We start from the raw sequence: 18,986 nt of genomic DNA, 5'->3' as shown, positions 1-18,986 counted from the left end.
GTTCATGGTTCAACCCAACCAATGAGATCCTGCCATCTCATCTCCTTCTTACCACGCAGAATCAGAAGATACCCAAAGATCCTCAGAGTTCTTTGTCAATCGGTCAAGATTATGATTCTGCAGTTCAGGGAGAGGAGTAACTATAAAGGTCTTCAGTGACTTTTTGTGACTTTTTAGTTTGCAAGTAGAAGAAGCAAAAGGCCTCTGTGGTGCCCATCTTCCATGTAAACAGGGAGAAAGCCACAAAGATAAATGGGCAGACTCCACCCTGTCTCCGTAGCCCATCAGGGATGTCCCTTCAACTCTATGAGTCAAGTGGCCATATCCATAGTCAAGCAGACCAGAGAGCAAAGCCATATTAGGCAGGAGCTACTTTTTATTCATAGGCTTACAGAATGTATTGAATTAAGAGGCAAGTCGTTTGTCAACTCTATTTACCAAAAAGAGTTAAATAGATATTCAGCCTAAAAATTCATCCATTGTAGCTTGCATACTGTGAAATTTGCTTTCACATACATATAAGCTATTCTTATTTTATCTAAGTTATGCATTTAAAACACATAAAAATGCTACCAAATGGCACGTGGGCCTATTTTATCACAATTTTATACATTCCTGATAGTCAAAGGGATTGATAGGGAATGCACAGTTTCCTACTAGAAGAAAGGTAGATTCTGATACAAGCCGTGGAATAATGTAAGGATAAGAGTGCCTTGGTTTAGATCTCAGTAGCTTTATAATATAATTCTTATTTTAATTAGCATTACAATTGGTTCTCTTCATTAATAATTGGGAGGCTGTTAATTTGCCTGGTCGTTCCACTCTCTACTTGCCTGGGTGAGGCAAAGGAAATCATTATTACCTTTTCTATCCTTCCAATTTATTTCTACTTTCCCAAAAGAGGTTCCTCCACAGCCATCTGCCCTGTTTCTCCGCCCATTCCCTTGTCCCCCCAAGACTGGACCACCCTACTCACTGCATCAACAACTAGATTATTGCATTCCACTCCAGGGCGCTGTCTAAAAGCATCTTTGGCCACTGCCTAATTAAAGAACTCGCTTCCAAAACTGCCAGGGAGGAGCTGCTACCGCTGCCGCCGAGGAATCAGGAAGCGGGCTAAAGGGATTTCCTTTAGGTGGCATGCAGATACACTCCCCTCCTGCAGGCCCTCATCTCTCTTTCATTACACCCCCAGTCGGAGAAATTTCCATCATGAGTGTTCCTAGCAGCCAAACCTCCAGCATCCCACGCTGATTTCTTTCCTAAAAATACACAGCCTCTCACTCCATGGGGAAGAAAAATGCAACACTGCCATTTTCAGCACGCTCCCCAAGGGCTGATTACGGCTGGGAGCAATTCATCATCGCTCGTGCATTCGAGTTCCTAGTTTTTCCTTCATAGAACTCTTCTTGTTTATCTTGTGGACCTTGTGACAAGAACCAGATGTGTCTCAACCTTAACATCCCTCCCACAGCTCTGTGGGGGGAGAAACAACCGCGCCAGCTAGAAACTCTCTTTAGACCAGAAAACGATCTGAAACTTCTGGAAGACTTTCAAGAGTGGGGCCTTGCACGGAATAGCTGTTCCCAGGATTTAATCGTTAAATGCACCAGCTGATTGAATGGTGTCTATTCAGCACTATTTTCCTTCTGGCTCTGCATATTTTGTTGCATTTTTTATTTTATCTCAAGGTGCTGCTATATTCAAAATCATGATAAAAAGTCTTTACTTGAGGGATGGCAGAGCGTCATGGAAAGAAAACACAAAGCCGGCTGTTCAGAGGGAAAGTTCTGGCTTTGCCACTCACTACTGGATAATCTTAAGCAGGCAACTGACTTGGATTTTCTATTTCTTTCTCTCTGAAATTAGAATACCTGTCCTCCAATAAACTGAAGAACTATTTAAGAACGAATGAGATGAACACAAATGTACGTCGAAGAGTAAAGCTTTGCCAAAATGCAAGGTGGTCTTATTATCTATTGCCCAAGAACACAGAGCCATTCGCACTGAAGGCTCGTTTTTAGAGTCTCCTTAAGAGATCTATTCCTGAGCTCATGGAGTTTGGGGACAAGTCCTTAGTTTAAGGCTGTGTGGCTTGGCCACATGGCTACATGGAGAGATGGAGTCTGGGAGCCTCGCCACAGAGATTATAAAGAAGAAACGAGCTGAGAAGATGATTAACTAATGGCTGATGGGAAGGAAGGAAGAAGCAAGAGCAGCCCCTCCTCAGGTCATCTCCACAGGGGATGGTCCCACATGTCTCTCTGCTTTGGGTTTTTGCTGTGGTTTGGTTTTTTTGTCGTACATTGTTACTGGAAAAAAACGTCTTGCAGAAATTGTTTAAAACTCGAGGATTCTTGGATGGAGCAGTAAGATTGACGAAGCAAAGCTTCCACCACCTCACGCCAAGAACATCCACGCTCCCTTAGTACATTGCTCTCCAGAGCAAATGTCTCCACCCTCACCTTGTGGACTCTAGATCGCAGACTCCCAACTGGTAAAAAATTTTAAAAAGAAAATCTGGCTGCAGCTGAGTGGACTACCCACCCTCTCACTCCCAAGGGCTTTAGATCTTTCTTTCACACTCCACTGTCTCATGTGGACTCAGCAAGTCCCCCATCCCCAGCCCAGCACCTGTGCTTCCTGGTTTTCCAGATTCTGGGCGATGGCCACCAGCGTAGTGAGCGCAAATGGCTGGCTCCCAACTTCACCCACAGAGGTGACGCTGGGGTGGGTGTGCTGCTCCGTAGAGGCAGCACCGTGAAAAGTTGCTCCAGTCCACCTTCTCTATAAGTGGCGGGAATGGGGAACATCACTTCCACCTGCACAAGTGCTGGGACTGTCTAAATGTCTCTGGCACTGTTTGCCACGTGCCTGTTTCTCCACCCAGGCTTCTCTGAGGGGCTCCACGCGCCAGAAAGAATAGTGTGCCCATCTCGACAGCCGGAGGGATAGCAGAGCTGTCCCACTTTCAGCCTCCGACGTGGGGATCTGGGCATTCGTAGTCAATTCAAATAAACCAGGAAGGCAAAAGAACGCAGAAGAAAGAGTGACTTGTGCTTAAAAAATGAAGACAAGCCCCTTTTCTTCTGTTTACTTAGTGCTTAGTAGGAAAATTTCAAGCAGTAATGCTACTTTGGGTGGGTGAGCTAGTTCATTAAAGTCCCTGGTGTCCCAGGCTGGAAGCCCTCAGCCTGCTGTCCCCAGAATGTGCCCAAGTGCTGTTGTGACATTGATGCATTGTTCTCTAAGTGCTATTTATTGCCTCGATCTGCATTGCTTAAAGTCTGGAAACAACAAACGCATTCATATTTGTGGCAAAACATCTACCTAGTCATGACTTGGCAAACAATCATTAAAAAATAACAATACAGTACAATGATTGTGCTATTTTCTTGGCTAGAAGAGAAGTTGTTGGGTTACGCCTTGAGAGCCACCCCTTAAAAGCATTCACTGAATATTCTCTGAAGAGAATCAGCTAATCAGCTAATCAGGCAGAACATCCACCTGGAACCTTCCACAAAACCAGACCCCACAAGCTTCCCAGGTGACCACACCAGAGAGGCCCATTTTGAAAGAGGCACCTGGTCCCGAGTGCAGACCCGGCCTGCGGGATTCAGCATGTCTGGCTCCAAAGCTGGTCCCAACTGATCAGCCTGAGACCCCCCCCCCCCACCCCAGGCTGGACAGGATGAGCAGCACGTGGCCCCATGTGAGTGTGGGGGCCCCGGGGGTGCCTTAGCTGAGTGGCGGGAGAGCGAGGAGCGTTGCTGTCAGGAGTATCCCAGGTCCTGCCATTGGGGGCTGCAGCACCATCGGATGGGCTGCGTGGCCAGCGGCAACATCAGCAAATCAACAAAGCAGGACTGTCACAGGAGAAGGGAGGTGGGCATTCAAGTATCTGAAATATTAAGTTGCCCAGAGGGCAAAGATATGCATCAATCAAGCAGCCATCCCAAGGTTTCAAAGTACACGGACTCTTGTGTAAAGTCCTCTTTGATGCCACAACATCCTACTTCAAAAATTCTACCAGATGCTCATCAGATGGAAATACCTGTTCTATTGCTTTAAAGGACAGAATAAAAAGCACCATTCAGTCTTTGGCCTATCTGCTGGTTACCCACAAACTCAAAGGATGGGTCAGAGAAGCAGCTGAGGCACGGAGAGCATCAAAGAACCGTTACTGCTCCGGGCACCACGGGGTCAGCTCTGAACCACAAGGAAGAGGGGAAAATCTCTTTGTGTCACTCCGGGGCCTACAGGCCGTCATGGGCCTAGACATGTGTCAGCAGAATATTTTCTTTATAGCAAAGGGAGGGAGCAATGTCAAACATTATTTTGTTAACACACCCATGACGAGCATCCATATGAGCCAATGAAATAGCCAACATTCTGCTATTAAGGGGGATTCAGGAAACTGGGATGGCTCAAAATAGCATTGCTGAGTGTTATCAGATTTTTAAACTAATCATCAGCAAATCTTTTCAGCTGACTTTGGCTTTAAGCGTTCTTCCCAAAAGGATTGCTAAAATGGAATGAGCAGGGCCCATGGTTTGTTCGGTCTTTTTTTTTTTTTTTATTTCATTATAAGAGCTGTCCCAGCTTATCCGATTTTCTCCTTCCTCATTAAAAACAAAAAAGCACATTACCTTCCTGGATGGCAAGAGTTAATGCTGTACTCTTTTCTCAGTAATTACAGGCTTTAAGATGTCTTTTTAAATGGGAGAATGGACGTGTCATGCAGTTAGCCAAGAAACGCAATCCCTGATTAAAATGTGAGTTCTAAAAGTTTGGAAACTTCTAACTATTTCTTCAGTGCATTTTTAATTTCAGAGCTCTGAACTTGGCTTAAAAAAATTTTTTTTTCTTGGTCCTCTCTTGCGAGAGCTAGTGCTACATGTCTTAAATTCACCAATCACACCTTCACAAACTTAAGTCGACAACTATATGTTCAAAAATCTTTGTTTTCCCTTTGAAACTGGACGCGAAAAAGAAATCTCTCCTGTCAGTGGAGACAGCTGTGAAGGAACGAGGCGCCTGCACGTAAATTTCCTTAAACTTTTTGAAGAGTTGCTTCTCTTTATCCCACTGGTATATCTGGGAGAATGTATAGTCGCTCCCGAGGGCCAGGTAGTGATTCTCTTTAAAAGAAAAGGGCTGCAGGGTCATGGCCCCTCGGGATGGGAGAGCCTGGACCTCCACAAACTGCTTACTATTCCACCTCATGACCCTGGAGTCCCCGATGAAGCGGGTGAGCGAGAGGTAGAGCGTGTTCTGCATTCTAAAGCTCTTCACGGCCAGCACGTCCTCCATGTTGGGGATGTCACTGTGGGGGACAAACTTCTTAGAGCTTTTATTCCACTGGAGGATGATGGGCACCTGGGAGCGGCTGGACAGGATCAGATGTGCTTTCCCGTCTATATCGACAAACTCTGCGTCCGTGTCCCTGAACCACTCGTGCAGAGACTGGTACGAGTAGAATCCTTTGCTGTTCCATTTATAGACAGTCGACAGACCAGCTTTAGAGCTGTCTGCGATGACAAAGAACATCTCGTCCTCGATCTGGAACAGCTCGATGTCGTTGGGCTTGGAAATGCGAGAGACTTCTATGTCTTGGAATTTGACAAACTTGGTCCAGCTCTCATCATATTTGTAAATGTGAGAGCCGCCAAAGAGCTGAGCCACCACCACAAAGACCTGGTCATCGATGAGGATGGCCTTACAGCCCACGATGGACTGGCCTGTGCTCCAAAAGAAAGGGAAGAGAGGATTAGGGCAGCCACAGCTAAAAATGCTCCTTCACAGTGAAATCGGGACCCTTGCGAACGAACTGCTAGTGAGAAATGTAAAATAGGGCAGCTGCTGTATAAAACAGTAGGGCAGTTCCTTGAAAAAGTAAACATAGAATTACGATATGGTCCAGCAACTTCACATATGCATCCTTACCCCAAAGAGTGGAAAGCAGGGCCTCGAACAGACATTTGCACACCCATGTTCATAGCAGCACTAGTCACAACAGCCAAAAGGTGGAAGCAACGCAAGTGTCCATGGATGGATGAATGGATGAACAAACGTGGTATATGGTATATACATACAGCGGAATATGGCTTAGCCTTAAAAAAGAAGGAAATTCTGACACACGCCATGACATGGATGAATGTTGAGGACACAATGTTAAGTGAAATAAGCCAGTCATAAACAACCCAAATATATATGATTTCATTTATATGAGGTACCCAGAGGAGTCAGTCTCATAGAGACAGAAGGTAGAGAGTGGCTGGGCCTCGGATGAGGGGAGAATGGTGAGTTGTTGTTTAACGGGTACAGAGTTTCAGTTTTCAAGATGAAAAAGTTCTGGAGTTTGGTTGCACAATAATGTGCATGTACTTATCACTCCTGAGCAGTACACTTAAAAATGGTTAAGATGGTAAATTTTGTTAGATATATTTTCCCACAATTAAAAATTAAAAAATAGATTTTTTAAAAAATGTGCCTCCATAGAGGTATGGTAAGTGCCTGTCACCCGGGCCCTGCTGTCTTTAGAGGCAGGCATATAACTCAGGAAATTCACTGACACGCCAAACTAATTGTCTTCATGTTACTCAAAAAAGTATCTCCTGACACCACAGGGCAGAATGAGGCAATGAAACAGGCTTCTTCTCTTGGGGGATTAGTGAGGGTAAAACGGTCAGTTGGGTCTCAGAAGCAGGAGAAACAAATGAGGGCTTGTGAAGACATCTGACCTCTTCTGATTTCCAGAGCCAAAGGAAGGCAGGAGAGTGCTAAACCCTGTGACTCTAGACCTCGTGGCCCAGGTCCCAAATGCAACCCTGCACGTTATAAGCCTCCTGAGCCTGTGCCAGTTACCTCTCTGGGCTCAGGCCCCTCATCTACAAAATGGGACTGAGGATGCTACCAGAGCTGACCTTACAGGTCTAGTAAAGACTAAACGAGAAATTTCCTGGTCAGTGGTTTTAGTACAGAGCACCCCACACAGGGAGTGGTCAATACTTAGTAGCTATTGTTACTGGATACTTGAAGCAGTTGTCTTGACAATCAAAAGGCCTAGACACTTTAGCCATTGGCCATAGCAGGCAGTGTATAAACGTCTGTAGAAGGAGCAACGGTCTGAAGGATCCCGCTCAGGCAGCACAAAATCAGAACTTTGCAGGAACAGGGGAACATTTTCAGTGGTGTCTGGGCCACCTCCTCCCATTGTCTCCTACTCTACACCAAGACCCCCAGGCCTTCCCTAATGCCCCCATTCCAGCCAGCAAGCAGCAGGACCACCCATGTCTCAATGAGTATTGACCCTCCATCTAGGTCATTCGATTAAAAGCTATTTCTTTCCCCTGATTTTCTAGGCAATTGGGATCAAAGTGACTTTGGTCTGTAAATTACAAGGGTAATTACCCCATTTCTGACCTTAGTATTAACCTTGGGGGTGGGCGGGTTTTAGAGTGGTATTTACTTGTCTCTTTCACTGCTCCGGTCTTCTGGCAAGAACCTGGTCTCTTTCCTTTGTTTAAAACTAATTACTGTATTATATTGTTATTTTTTCTGAGTATAAAGGTTTTCAATGTTCACCAAAGAACATTTTGACAATAATAATAGTACCACACAGTGTGTGCCATGACCAGGCACTGTCCTAAGCACTTTACATATATTTATTCATTTAATCCTTACAATCTTATGAGGCCAGTACTATTAATATTATCATCATGATCCTCATTTTATAGAGTATAACTGAGGCACAGAGAAGTTAAGTAACTTATACAAGGCCACACAGCTAGTAGGTAGTGGAGCCTGGGATCCAAATCCAGGTAGTCTGGCTCCAGTCCACCCTCCAGCAATGCACCAAAAAGCACAAAGAAAAGAAGAAAATCAAAATCACCTATACTGCAAATGCTGAAGTAACACTTAATATCTTGATATGTTTCTTTAATTGTCAACCTAGGCACATACTCAAACGTGCTTTTTAATAAGCCCAAGTCTATTTACAGCACATACACGGGCTTTTGGTATGCATGGGTTTTTTTATAGTCTCCTTTTTTCACTTGACCACTATGTTGTGAGCATTTTCCCTTGTTATTGCATTTTCTATAACTTGATTTTTTTAATGCTATGCAGTATTCCATTGCGTGGGTACACTATATTTTATTTAACTAATCCCATATTATTGGACATTGCAGCCATTTCTAGTTCTTCACTATTATAAGCAACATACTTCTTTGTAGAGAAATCTCTTTTGAAAACCATCTGGCAGTGTTCTTAAATGCAGGAATTGCTGAGGCAAACTTTCTGCACCTTTCAAGTTTTCTGGGTTTAAACGACTAGACTATTCTTTGAAAGCTGCACTGACTCCCACCTGCCAACACCAGGTGAGAGTGCCTGCTCCTCGTCCCCTTCCTGAGCCACCTGGCTAGGGGGTCCCTCCTGCCCAGGAGTGCTCTACGCTCTGCCAGTCTCAGCCAAGCGGCCGCGAGAGACAGAAAGAATGCCTTTTTTGGAGATGCTCCAAAGCACCTCTGTCCAGGTAGACACTTGTGGCCCAAAGAGCTGTCAGTAGCAGCAGAGATCATCGTGTGTGTGTGCGTGTGTGTGTATGTTAATGGGGGAAGAGAGATGAGAGGTTGGAACACCCTCAGCATGCAGAAATCAAAAGGCAAACAAACCAAAAGCAGGAGAGCTGAGATGAGAGAGAAAGGAGATGGGAGAGAATGCCCATGGGTTCCGTCGTCCCCTAAAGACGGATGGACAGCTGGAGCTGGCCCTTGTGCCTCATGCTCACCAGGACCACAAAGGAGGATGCAGGTGCCCCTCCCATTCCTTGGAGCCCCAGGCTTGCCGGGCCTGGATTGTGATGGGACAAGATGACAAATGAGGCAGGCACCGCCCCGTGAGGGGAGACCGGGTGCATGTTTTCCTTGGTCTCGTTCAAACCAAGCAGCCCGGGCTGCACCCTTGCTGACCCATTGGTCCTCTGCCCAGCACACGTGTGCTGCAGGGCTTCCCGCCACGCCGAACTCCAGCTCGTCACGCTCCTGCCTCTACCCAGCGGCCTACCTGCTTCTATGACCACCCTCTCCCCTGCCTCCCTCAGCCCGTGCTCTGCCGTCCTGCATTCCTGTGCTTATCAAAGTCCTGGAGAGGGTTTAATTGAAGGCAGAGAGCTAGGGTCTGAGGGGAAGGAGGACAGCTCCTACTTTTTTCCCTATAAAATGGAGACAATAAATATACATGCTATGAAGTTGTTTAATGATATGAGGTTTATGTGAGAAAAGGCTTATAAATCACTGAGTACATAAATGGTAGTTGCCCTCCTTTAAATGAAAACTTACGTGACAGTGCACACCATTTGTGTTTAAAGGGAATTCACATAAGGGACAGAGAAGACAGATACTTCACTCCAAACAGGTCATCAAGGAATGCTTCCTGTAGAAGGCTGCATTTGAGCCTGGAGACCCAGGTGAAGGGAGAAATATAAGAAAGTGAGGAGGTTGAACTGTAAGATGTGATCGGAAATCAGTCAGCGACAGGAAACGGGCAATATGTACTTGGCAGGGCATGTTGGGACCCTGATGTATGGATTGCATGTGTTTTCACGAATTAAGAGAAAAAGATCTGAAGCCAGTGGCTTTCCTAGTGGTGGTAGCAAGGAAGGGTGATCAAATATTTTTTTTTCTTTTTTTTTGAGGAAGATCAGTCCTGAGCTAACATCTGCTGCCAATCCTCCTCTTTTTGCTGAGGAAGACTGGCCCTGAGCTAATATCTGTGCCCATCTTCCTCTACTTTATATGTGGGACGCCTGCCACAGCATGGCTTGACAAGCGGTGCATAGGTTCGTACCTGGAATCCGACCCGGCAAACCTGAACCCCGGGCCGCCGAAGCAGAACGTGTGAACTTAACCGCTGTGCCGCCAGGCCAGCCCATCAAATATCTATTTTTATCCCCACTGATACCACAACGTTTGTGGAGGATTCACCATCTGCCGGGCACTGTGCTCAGGATTATGCGTATTACCCCCACGGGTCCAATACCGTGATGATCTCACCTTACAGGTAAAATGGAAATTCATGAAATTCCCATTTTACGGATGAAAGGGGCTCAAGGAAATTAAGTAGCTTGGCCAAGATCACCAGTTAGAAAGAGCTGGAGCCAGTTTTACCAAAAACCAGTCGAAGTTGGAGCTCACAAGCTTAACTACCCCACCAGGTAACTCATGTGTTGGGCTTGGCTGTGAAGAGGACCCAGGTGGGCTTCACGTCAGGGCTGCTCATCTCTCAAAAGATTCAGACTTCAAGACTGAGGGGCTGAGGAGCCCTGGAAACTAGCCAGGTCCACCTGGCTCTGGCGCGGGCCCACACACTTGGATCTCCCTGACCACTTCCTACCCAGCAGCTCTGGTCCAGGCCATCAGTACCTGCCTGGATTGTCCCAACAGCCTCTCAACTCATCACTCTGCTTCCACTTTTGTCCCCTCCACCCCCCACGAACTACTCTCAACCCAGCAGCTGGCCACCACCTGGCACTCCGTACCAGGTGCCTGTGTGTTCTGCTCAGCCCTGACCTCCGCGTGAAACCCTCCACGACTTTGCAGAGCTCTCGGACTAGAAGCCCAAGTCCTTCACAGGACCTGCAAGGCCCCAGGGTCAGCCCTTCTTTCCTCTCTGACTGTCTCCTGCACCTGCCCCTGATCATTTCGTTCAAGCCACACTGGCCACCTGGGTGCTCCTCCAACGCGAAAGACACCCTCCTGCCTCTGGACATTTGCACTTGCTGTTCCCTCTTTCTGGAATGCTCTTTGCTCTGCTCTCCATGTGGATCAACTCCTCACATCCCACAGGTCTTATTTAAATAATACCTTTATAATAAGGCCTTTACCGAACATTCTATCTAAAATTTCAATCCCCCCACGCCCAGCTTTTCAACTCTTCCTTCTCCACCTTCTTTTCCCTTTTTAGCATGCCTGCTATCTAATGTGTTCTATGTGTTACAGTTATTTGTCTTGTTTATTGTCTCTCTCTCATTATAATGTAAACTCCCTGAGGATGGAAGTCTTTATCTGCCTTGTTCACTGCTATGGCCCTAGCACCTAGACCGTGCCTGGCTCAGAGGAAAGTGCTCAGGAAATCTTTGTGATGAACCTGAGGAGGCCACCAGCTGCAGTATGTCAGAAGGGCAGGTCGGGGGCAGTGCTGTCCCTTCCTAGCAAGGTCAACCTGGAGGAGGGCAGGGGTGGGACACAACAGTGACAGACCCTGGGTCTGCCTCAGAAGTGACAGTGGAGTGATGGGACACGCCTGGGCCTCCATCGTTTCATTTGTAAAGGTGTAAGAAGGCAGCTGGCCTGAAGACCCGCTCGCTCTGTGCCTGGCACTTACTGGATCCTCTCAACATCTACGTGAGGAATACCTACTGCTCTTCTTACAGATGAGGAAACTGAGCCTCAGAGCCACAGCTACTTCCCACCCAGCACACGGCAGAGTGAGGATAATAATCCACATTTATCAGTTTTCAAAGCCCGAGTTCTTCATAGTCTATATGCCACCTTTCTCTTGAAGAGAGGGCCTTTGTCCTCTGCGGACCAGCAGGCAACTCACAATAATACCTTAATTGTGAGTTTCCAATGAGACAAACCAGCACATGGCATCTTCCAGGCCAGCAACCAGCGCTGGCAACAAGCACTGGTGTTGAAACCTCCCATATAAGAGCAAAGCTTCACTCTGCTCCCACCACCTCCTGTGGGGAGGGGACAGGGGAGGCCCAGGGGCCAGCTCATCATCCCTCACCTATCTTCCGAGTCAGGAAGAAGAGGGAAGCAAAAACCACGCGGGTAGCGAGTCCCCTCCCATCTCTCTTTTTCCTTTAACTGGGTTTAGGTTAACTTAACTTTAACTGGGACTGGGTTTAGGGTCCGAAGGCCTGGGCTTCCCTCTGTCGGTTCACCTGCAGGGCTCTGTGCTGAATCTGCGCTCTGAGCTCAGGAATGTGAGCTCAGCACTAGGAGGCCAGATGGCCCGACAGCAACGCGGCTCATCTGCAACGGCATCTTTGGAGCATCCGGATGTGCATCACACGGACCTCTCAGTGCTTGAGATGAGGCTCATTAGCAGCTCTGCTCCCTAGGGGGAAGCAATGCCCTCCCTACCTCCTCGCACCTGCTGCGAAGCCACTGTGTGCCTGAGAGAGTCCTCGGAGCCTCCCAGTCTGGAAATTCCACCTAGACGTGCTCCTGGCTGCAATAGCAAAGCTCTGCTCAACCCTGAATCAGGAACCGCTAAAGGAAATCCTCTCACGGGGTGACAATTAGGCTGTTGTGATGCTGTTTATAAAGTTAGTATTATTATCAGATTGCACTTTGATAAATGAGAAGTCTTGGAAAGATTATTTTGACTTTATTCACTTATTTAAAAAGCAAGTAGACAGCCCATTTTTGGTAGCGCTAAGACACTGGGATCCCCTGACGGCATTGAAAGAAGCATTAACTGTCTTATCCTAAAGTCCTGAATTTAGGGACCCATCTCGTCTTCTTTTGTATGTATTTATTAAAGAAAAGCAGGGATCGCCAGGACCTGGCAAGGGGGCAGTAGGAACAAGCCACAGAATGTGTGCACGTGTGTGTACACCTATGTGTGTGCATGTATGCATGTGTCTGTGCACGTGGGTGCGCATGGGTGTGTGTGCATTTGTGTCCATGCATATGCATGTGTGTGTGTGTGTACATGCACACGTGTGTTAGCATATTAGTTAATAATCAGCTTAACAAAAGTCGAAGGACTCATTTAGCTGCTAAAAAGCGGGTGCAGTCTCAGGCTGCTGTAACTGCTCAGGATCAAGGGGTTCCCCAAGTGACTTCTCACCACTATGGGAAAATGCCTCCCACCACATGCAACCCATCCCCCCTCTCTTTTCAAAAGGATCATCCACAATAAATGGAATCACCACCTGAGGTTTCTCACCAATAACTGACCATGTGGAGAAAAAAATTGGAGATGAAGGTGGGCTGGAATGTGTTCCCCGAACCCAGCCAACTCAGAGAGCCAAGCTTTCCCTCGGTAGGACAGAGAACGTTTCTTCTCTCACAGGCTTTAGGCCGTACTGAAATTAGGTCAATACATCCTATCAAAGCCACAACACACCTGTAATATTGTCATAGCTCCGGAAATTCATTTCGATGTGGTCCCACTCCAACACCATGCAGTTCTCCATGCTGGGCTGAGCGATGGCCACGAACACATCATTCTTGGAGTTGAACGTATCCACCGAAACCGACTGGTAGGGCAAAGTCTGATGGACAACAAAATCTGGGAATGGGTGTTTAAAAACAAAAGACTCCGTGAGATCTCTTACGGGAATTACCGACCCCCATTACCCTTCGTTCGTTCTATCATTTATTCCACAGAGGACCGGGGAAGAGGAAGGACAGTAGAAAAGCAACACAATCACAGTGTGCTTTACTCTGGAAGATTCTAGAAGGATTCTGGCTTGCACAGAACTTTCAGACTGAATGCACAGCTTCTAATAGAGGTTTTTTTTTTTTTTTTAAGATAAATAGCTCACAAGTTTGGCTAAAGGATCTCAAGTTTTTAAACAAATTTGGTAAGACCTGGCTTTCTAAAACACAAGACAGAAAAGATGCCACAGAGCAACATTCCTTGACACTATCATGAAAATCAGTCTGTGAGGAAAGGCTGCAGGAGTCCCAGCAGGTTGGGAAATCCTGGATTTTGTATTTCTAGCCCTCTCAGAACAGCGCCCAGAGTCACGAAACCTGTTCCATTCTGTTTGCTGTGGGGCTGCTCCAGGTTACCTGACAACGGGATCCTTTATCGCCTGTCATACCCCCCAGCTTGCATTATCCCGGTGGAGACACACTGCCACCGCAGGTTCAAAACTAAAAGTGAACTCCCCAAACAGCACACTGCACATTTGGAAACCAGACCAAACCCCGTGATATGGTGTCAGAGGTTTATAAAGCCACAGGGCGGGGAAGCTAACCTAAGTGCGTTTCCTGGTACTGGCCCCCGTGCAGCGGTCAGTGACAGCTGTGCCTGGGATCCGGACATGCTCTGCAGCTCCACAAGCCGTTACAGGAGATCGATTGGACTTTCAAGCAACACAGAACCCGTCCTATCTGAGCACGTGTTCTCCTCTTACATTTAGTGGAAAGTCAATACTCCTCGTCCATATCACTCCCCTGAGCTACTGCTGGCTCACTGCAATAAATCTTGGCAGGGAATGTATGGTTTTACCAAGGAAAGGTGAGCATGCCATCAGAAGCCAGGATCGTTGGTGTGTGGGGTAGCCAGAAAACCAATGAGGAAAGAATTTAAAAAATAAAACACTAGCAAAGTTGAAGGTAAGCTATTTCTTTGGCCAGAGGTGCTTCAACGTGCTCTGCTTCTCAGCAGGCTGCCTGCGCCCAGGGAAAATGATGGCAGACAGCTGGCTGAGGAAAGTCATTCTTATGAGAAAATTCTGGCTTTGCCCATCTCTTCCCCACGCGATCTTTATCCATGCCCCCTCAAGTCGCATCTCTACAAAGTCAGTCCAATCCGCAGGACTCTTCCTAACTCGCTGGACTCATAATTAGGCGCTCTTGTTTACATCTTATTATTCATAATGATTGAGTCTCCACCATGGCAACATCACAGATAGATCTGGAGAGATCTTAGAGGCTTGAGTTATTTTACAGAGCCAGAAACTGAAGCCCAGAGAGGGTGCACGCCTGGCTGTGGCCACACAGCCAGCACGGGGTGTCTCCTGAACCAACGGCCTCCTGAGGTCGGACCTGGGTCCTACACTCCTCCGAGTTTCCCATGGCACAAGCCCTTGGCAGCCACTCAAGAAATAACTCTGACTCGGAAGGCTCATAAAAGATGTCAAATGCGAAAGGCAATAAAGAGGGGGGCCACTTAGTAGTGAATGAAGAGGGACACCGCAAAAGGGACACAGGCAGGAAAGGTGGTGAGAGCAGCTGAGTGAGCGTTGAGATGGGAAGAGTGGAACAGTGATGGGAAGAGCAGGTGACGCTTAGCGGGCAGAAGGGGGGCGGGGCTAAGGGAGAGAGGGCAGTATGAGGCACAGGAAAGAGCACTGTGCCTGGAGTCAGATCACCTGAAACCACTGCCTGTCCTTGAGACCCTGGACTGCCCACTTCCCCTTATAAGGCCTCAGTTTACTGTTCCACAATATGGGGGCAGTGACACCTACCTCCCAAGCTTGACAGCAAGGACACACTGGTTGATGTTGGTGGAAAAGCTCATCTCGGGGCTCAGCATATATAAGTCCTTGATAAATACAGAATTGAGGTCCAAGAAAGGACAGTCCATCTCCTCTGTCCTAGCCACCACTGGGCCATCTCTTGGGGGAGTGTCCATTTTAATGGCATCTAAGATAAGATGCCAGAGCTGTGACTCCACCATCTTGCTGAGTGACCTTGGTGAAGGTACTTAACCTCTCTCTGCCTGAGTTTCCCCATCGTATACTATGACTCATACTCATTTAGAACGGTCTCTAGTGCCAAGTGAGTGCTCAATGCATGTCACCTTTTGGAGGTGTTCCTCTCCTCATTGAGTGTACAAGAGGTGCTTAATAAATGCTTGCTGGCTTGATGAGTGTGGAAGGCTGTCTCTGTCCCATGGCCCACTCTGAACACTGTGAGGCGAGAGGACAGGGGCTGAGTGAATGATGCACACAAGGTGCAGGGAGAAGAGCGAGAAGTGAAGAGGAGGCTGCCTTTGCACCCCGAGAGCAAGGGGAGGCTGGGGGAGGGGCGGCCACAGTGGACAAGGCAGCCCCCCAGCAGGGAGTGGAGCACTGGGAAGAGGTGGCACTTTAGGTAAGACCTAAAGACCACTGGGCATCAGGTTCCCGCCTGCATTTGCAGCTCCGTGACCTTGGCCTTGAGCCTCAGGCCCTTGTCAGTGGAATGAGGGTATCGTCTACTTCATAAGGTCATTGGAGAGACTAAACAAGACTAAACAGATAAGTGTTAGCACAGAGCCTCATCATGGGAACCCTCAGGATTTTTGTTTGGGTAGCTAGACAGTTATCTAGTTATAGTTACAATGATAGCATCAGTTTGCCTGCATGAAGACTTAGAGAAGAGTCACAATGGCTCCTAGCCCCAGCCCTCAACCAACCCCCCAAATACCAGCGTTGCTCCATCAGAGACCAAAACAGGAAAAACTCAACCTCGGTTCATTCCTGTTGGTACTGGCAGAACCAGCGTTCAAGCCAGAAAGTGGCTGCTGACCACCCAAGTCTTTGAGGTTTCTGTGCTCTCACGGAGATAAACGGAACAAGACGGAAATGGCAGCTGTCATCGTCTGCTTCCTGTTCTGGACACAGAAAAGGACTCAGAGAACACAGCTGTGTTCTTTTTATTACAAGCCAGACGGCTCTAAGCTCCTCCAACATCTCCAGTTGCATTCGTCTAAGATAAGTCTGCAGAAGGTTCCAGACATGCCTGCGATGCCTGTAACTCATCGGCTCCTTGTTCTCATCTGTCTCCTGACTGCGCTCTGAATTCTCAGAAACATGAGCATTTGCTTAAAAACGCAGGTCGTTCAAAGTGCAGCCCAAAAAGTTTCCGTTTTTTATTAAAGCATCCCGGGATGAAAAAGAGCTATCAGAATAGAGAGGATTTTCCAAATTCAGGCTTTACTGGTCCTATTATCATTTATTTTCCCAAAACATTGGTTTCATACTATTTTCTAAATACTGACCATCTGGCACAACGCAGACTGTTAAATCATTCAAATTATAAATCTAATTCTTAATAGGAAACCTCTTCTCCTCTCCTCAAAAAAAAAGAGGAGGAAGAGAAGAAAAAGGGGAAGAAAAGGGTGAAAGAATATGATTGCTGCGTTTGTGTGTACGGGGGGGGCGGACTCGAGGAATCCCAATACCTTCTCCCATCCCCATCTTCATTTATCATTCACAAACGGCAAAAGCACATTCGTTGTGGAAAGAGCTCAAAGAATACACATATTGATATGACATCAATTTACTAGTGTTTAAGTATTAATGGCATTCTCTGCAAAAAGCACTGCCACTTCCATTCACATTGGATTAAGTTCATGATGTCAGTGGGACTCTTACAATTAAGCCTTGCTCCCACCGGAATCAACAGATTTTTACATAGCTATTTATAGCACATGCAGAAAATAAATTATACATGATGCTGATCCTATTGGGAGAGCCACTGCACATTAATGCATTATTTCTCTTTGCATTTTCATCAGCCCTGAAATAGGGAAGCTAACAGGACAATTAGGATGCAAAATTCACTCCCTCTAAGGAATTTAGTGAATTATCCACCTAACATAGGGAATCATGAGTAGGTAAGAGGAATTTTTAGGTGGTTAAAAATAGATTTGAAGCGGAGGGTTATGGAAGGACTGTGATTAATCTAGAGAGCTGAAGCTGTCCAGTGGTGGCTTTGTGGTGTTAATTACACCCCTGTGCCAGGAACAGAAGGGTAACTTATCTTCCTCTCCCCCGGAAGAACAGTATCTTCCTCTCCTTCCTCGACCTGAAGAATTTACTCTTTTCCTGAAAATCTGAGCTAAGAGGAAAAGGATGCACTCAGAAAACACGCTTCTTCCCAATTCTCTAGTGAGGATGCGGTAACAGTACCATGACTGTTGGATTTGGCTTTCCATCTCCCATCCATCCTCATGTTTCCTCCCCAGCCTTTAACAGAGCACCAGAGGATGAGGCTTGATCTGAGCAGAAGATAGAAAGCCAAAAAACTCACAATTTATCGACCTAGTTCTTACAAGGCAGGGACATACGGGGACGGGTCACAACTTGGTTATGCCATTTTTTCATGATGGAACAAAGTGAGCAAGAGCTAATTTGCTCATGAATCTTAAATGAAACAACAGCAAAGACAGTCATCATCTCTCTGTACCAGGGAGGACTGCTGACTTTCTAAATTTTAGTAGGAAGCTTGTTAGCAAAGACAAATATATCTAAGACAGAGAATTCCCTACAATGTGTCAGCGGGCTCACGCCGCCACATGGATTCTGGGTTTAGAACAGATTTGGGGAACTGGCTACCTGGGTTCCAAGCCCTCTTCATTCCTATAACAATTCTCAGAACCTGGATCATTTTCATAACCATCCCCAGAGCTCTAAGGTCAGAAATCATGTTTTCTCATATAAATTATTCCCAGTTCCCCAAGCCTCTCTCTAGCCCATGTCATTCCTCTCAGACATTGGCCAAGTTTGCACACATCATGGCCAGGTGTGAACAGAACAGTGGAAAAGCTGGTAACTTCACCTAGGAGCTAGAGAATTCTCCAGAAAAACTGGAAAAGAGGCAGAGAGGAAACCCAGCAAGCGTTGGTTTAGCATTTAATATCAAATGGCCTTGAATGCCACCTTTTGGTGCAAATGCCACTGACTACGACCTCTGATTTACTGCAGTGTTCTACCATACAATAAATAAGCTCCTAGTGGCCTCGGCCAGCTGGAGGGCACCTGCCAATTACACAGCTGAACAAGCCTCTGTTCGATGATGAAAGACAAGGGCATTTCCCTAAGATTTCAGGTTTTCTATCAGAAAGGAACAGAACTCGTAAGGTCCCTTTATTTACAAAAATATCTAGAAGTAATTTTTACTCTGTGAGTTTTTGTTTGTTTATTTGTTTGGAGGGAGGCAGGAGGACTGGCCTAACTATGAAATTTTGTTCTTGGGGTTTTTTTTGTCTTTTGAGTTTCTGTAACTATTTTCTCAGTTCTCATTTCTGTGGCTCCTATTGACTTGCCTTGAGGCTTTGTAGATATCAACTCACAACTTAAATGTTTATTTTTATAAGTCTGGTAAGCAGGCTGCATACTGCGGACTGATCTGCTCTCCTTTCAAATCTGCCTTTAGAAGCTGTAGCAATTCCGTCTAAGCCTTTCCCACGGAGACACTCCCCTGCCCTCCACAAGATGTGACAGTTGAGCTGTCAGTATTTTACTTTTA

The 18,986-nt window shown here is 46.6% G+C and overlaps 1 protein-coding gene across 3 annotated transcripts in view; it reads right to left on the bottom strand.

Moving 5' to 3' along the window:
• Nucleotides 1-358: 358 nt before the first annotated feature.
• The window catches only part of LGI2 (leucine rich repeat LGI family member 2), a 31,328-nt gene continuing 12,700 nt past the window's right edge, over nt 359-18,986 (bottom strand). For 2 of the 3 annotated variants that reach the window (XM_070613053.1, XM_070613052.1), the window contains exons 7-8: nt 13,144-13,308; nt 359-5,741 (exon numbers count right to left, since the gene is read on the bottom strand). In XM_070613053.1, the coding sequence (XP_070469154.1) occupies nt 4,924-5,741; nt 13,144-13,308 (983 nt within the window). In that variant the 3' untranslated portion in view covers nt 359-4,923. The remainder of the gene's footprint in view (nt 5,742-13,143; nt 13,309-18,986) is intronic. The other variant, XR_011538249.1, reaches the window with a different exon arrangement.

This window comes from Equus przewalskii, chromosome 3 (assembly GCF_037783145.1).
Source record: "Equus przewalskii isolate Varuska chromosome 3, EquPr2, whole genome shotgun sequence".
Classification (NCBI taxonomy): Eukaryota; Metazoa; Chordata; class Mammalia; order Perissodactyla; family Equidae; genus Equus; species Equus przewalskii.
Note: the sequence above shows the minus strand (reverse complement) of the source record. Positions and strands in the feature narration are given on the sequence as shown.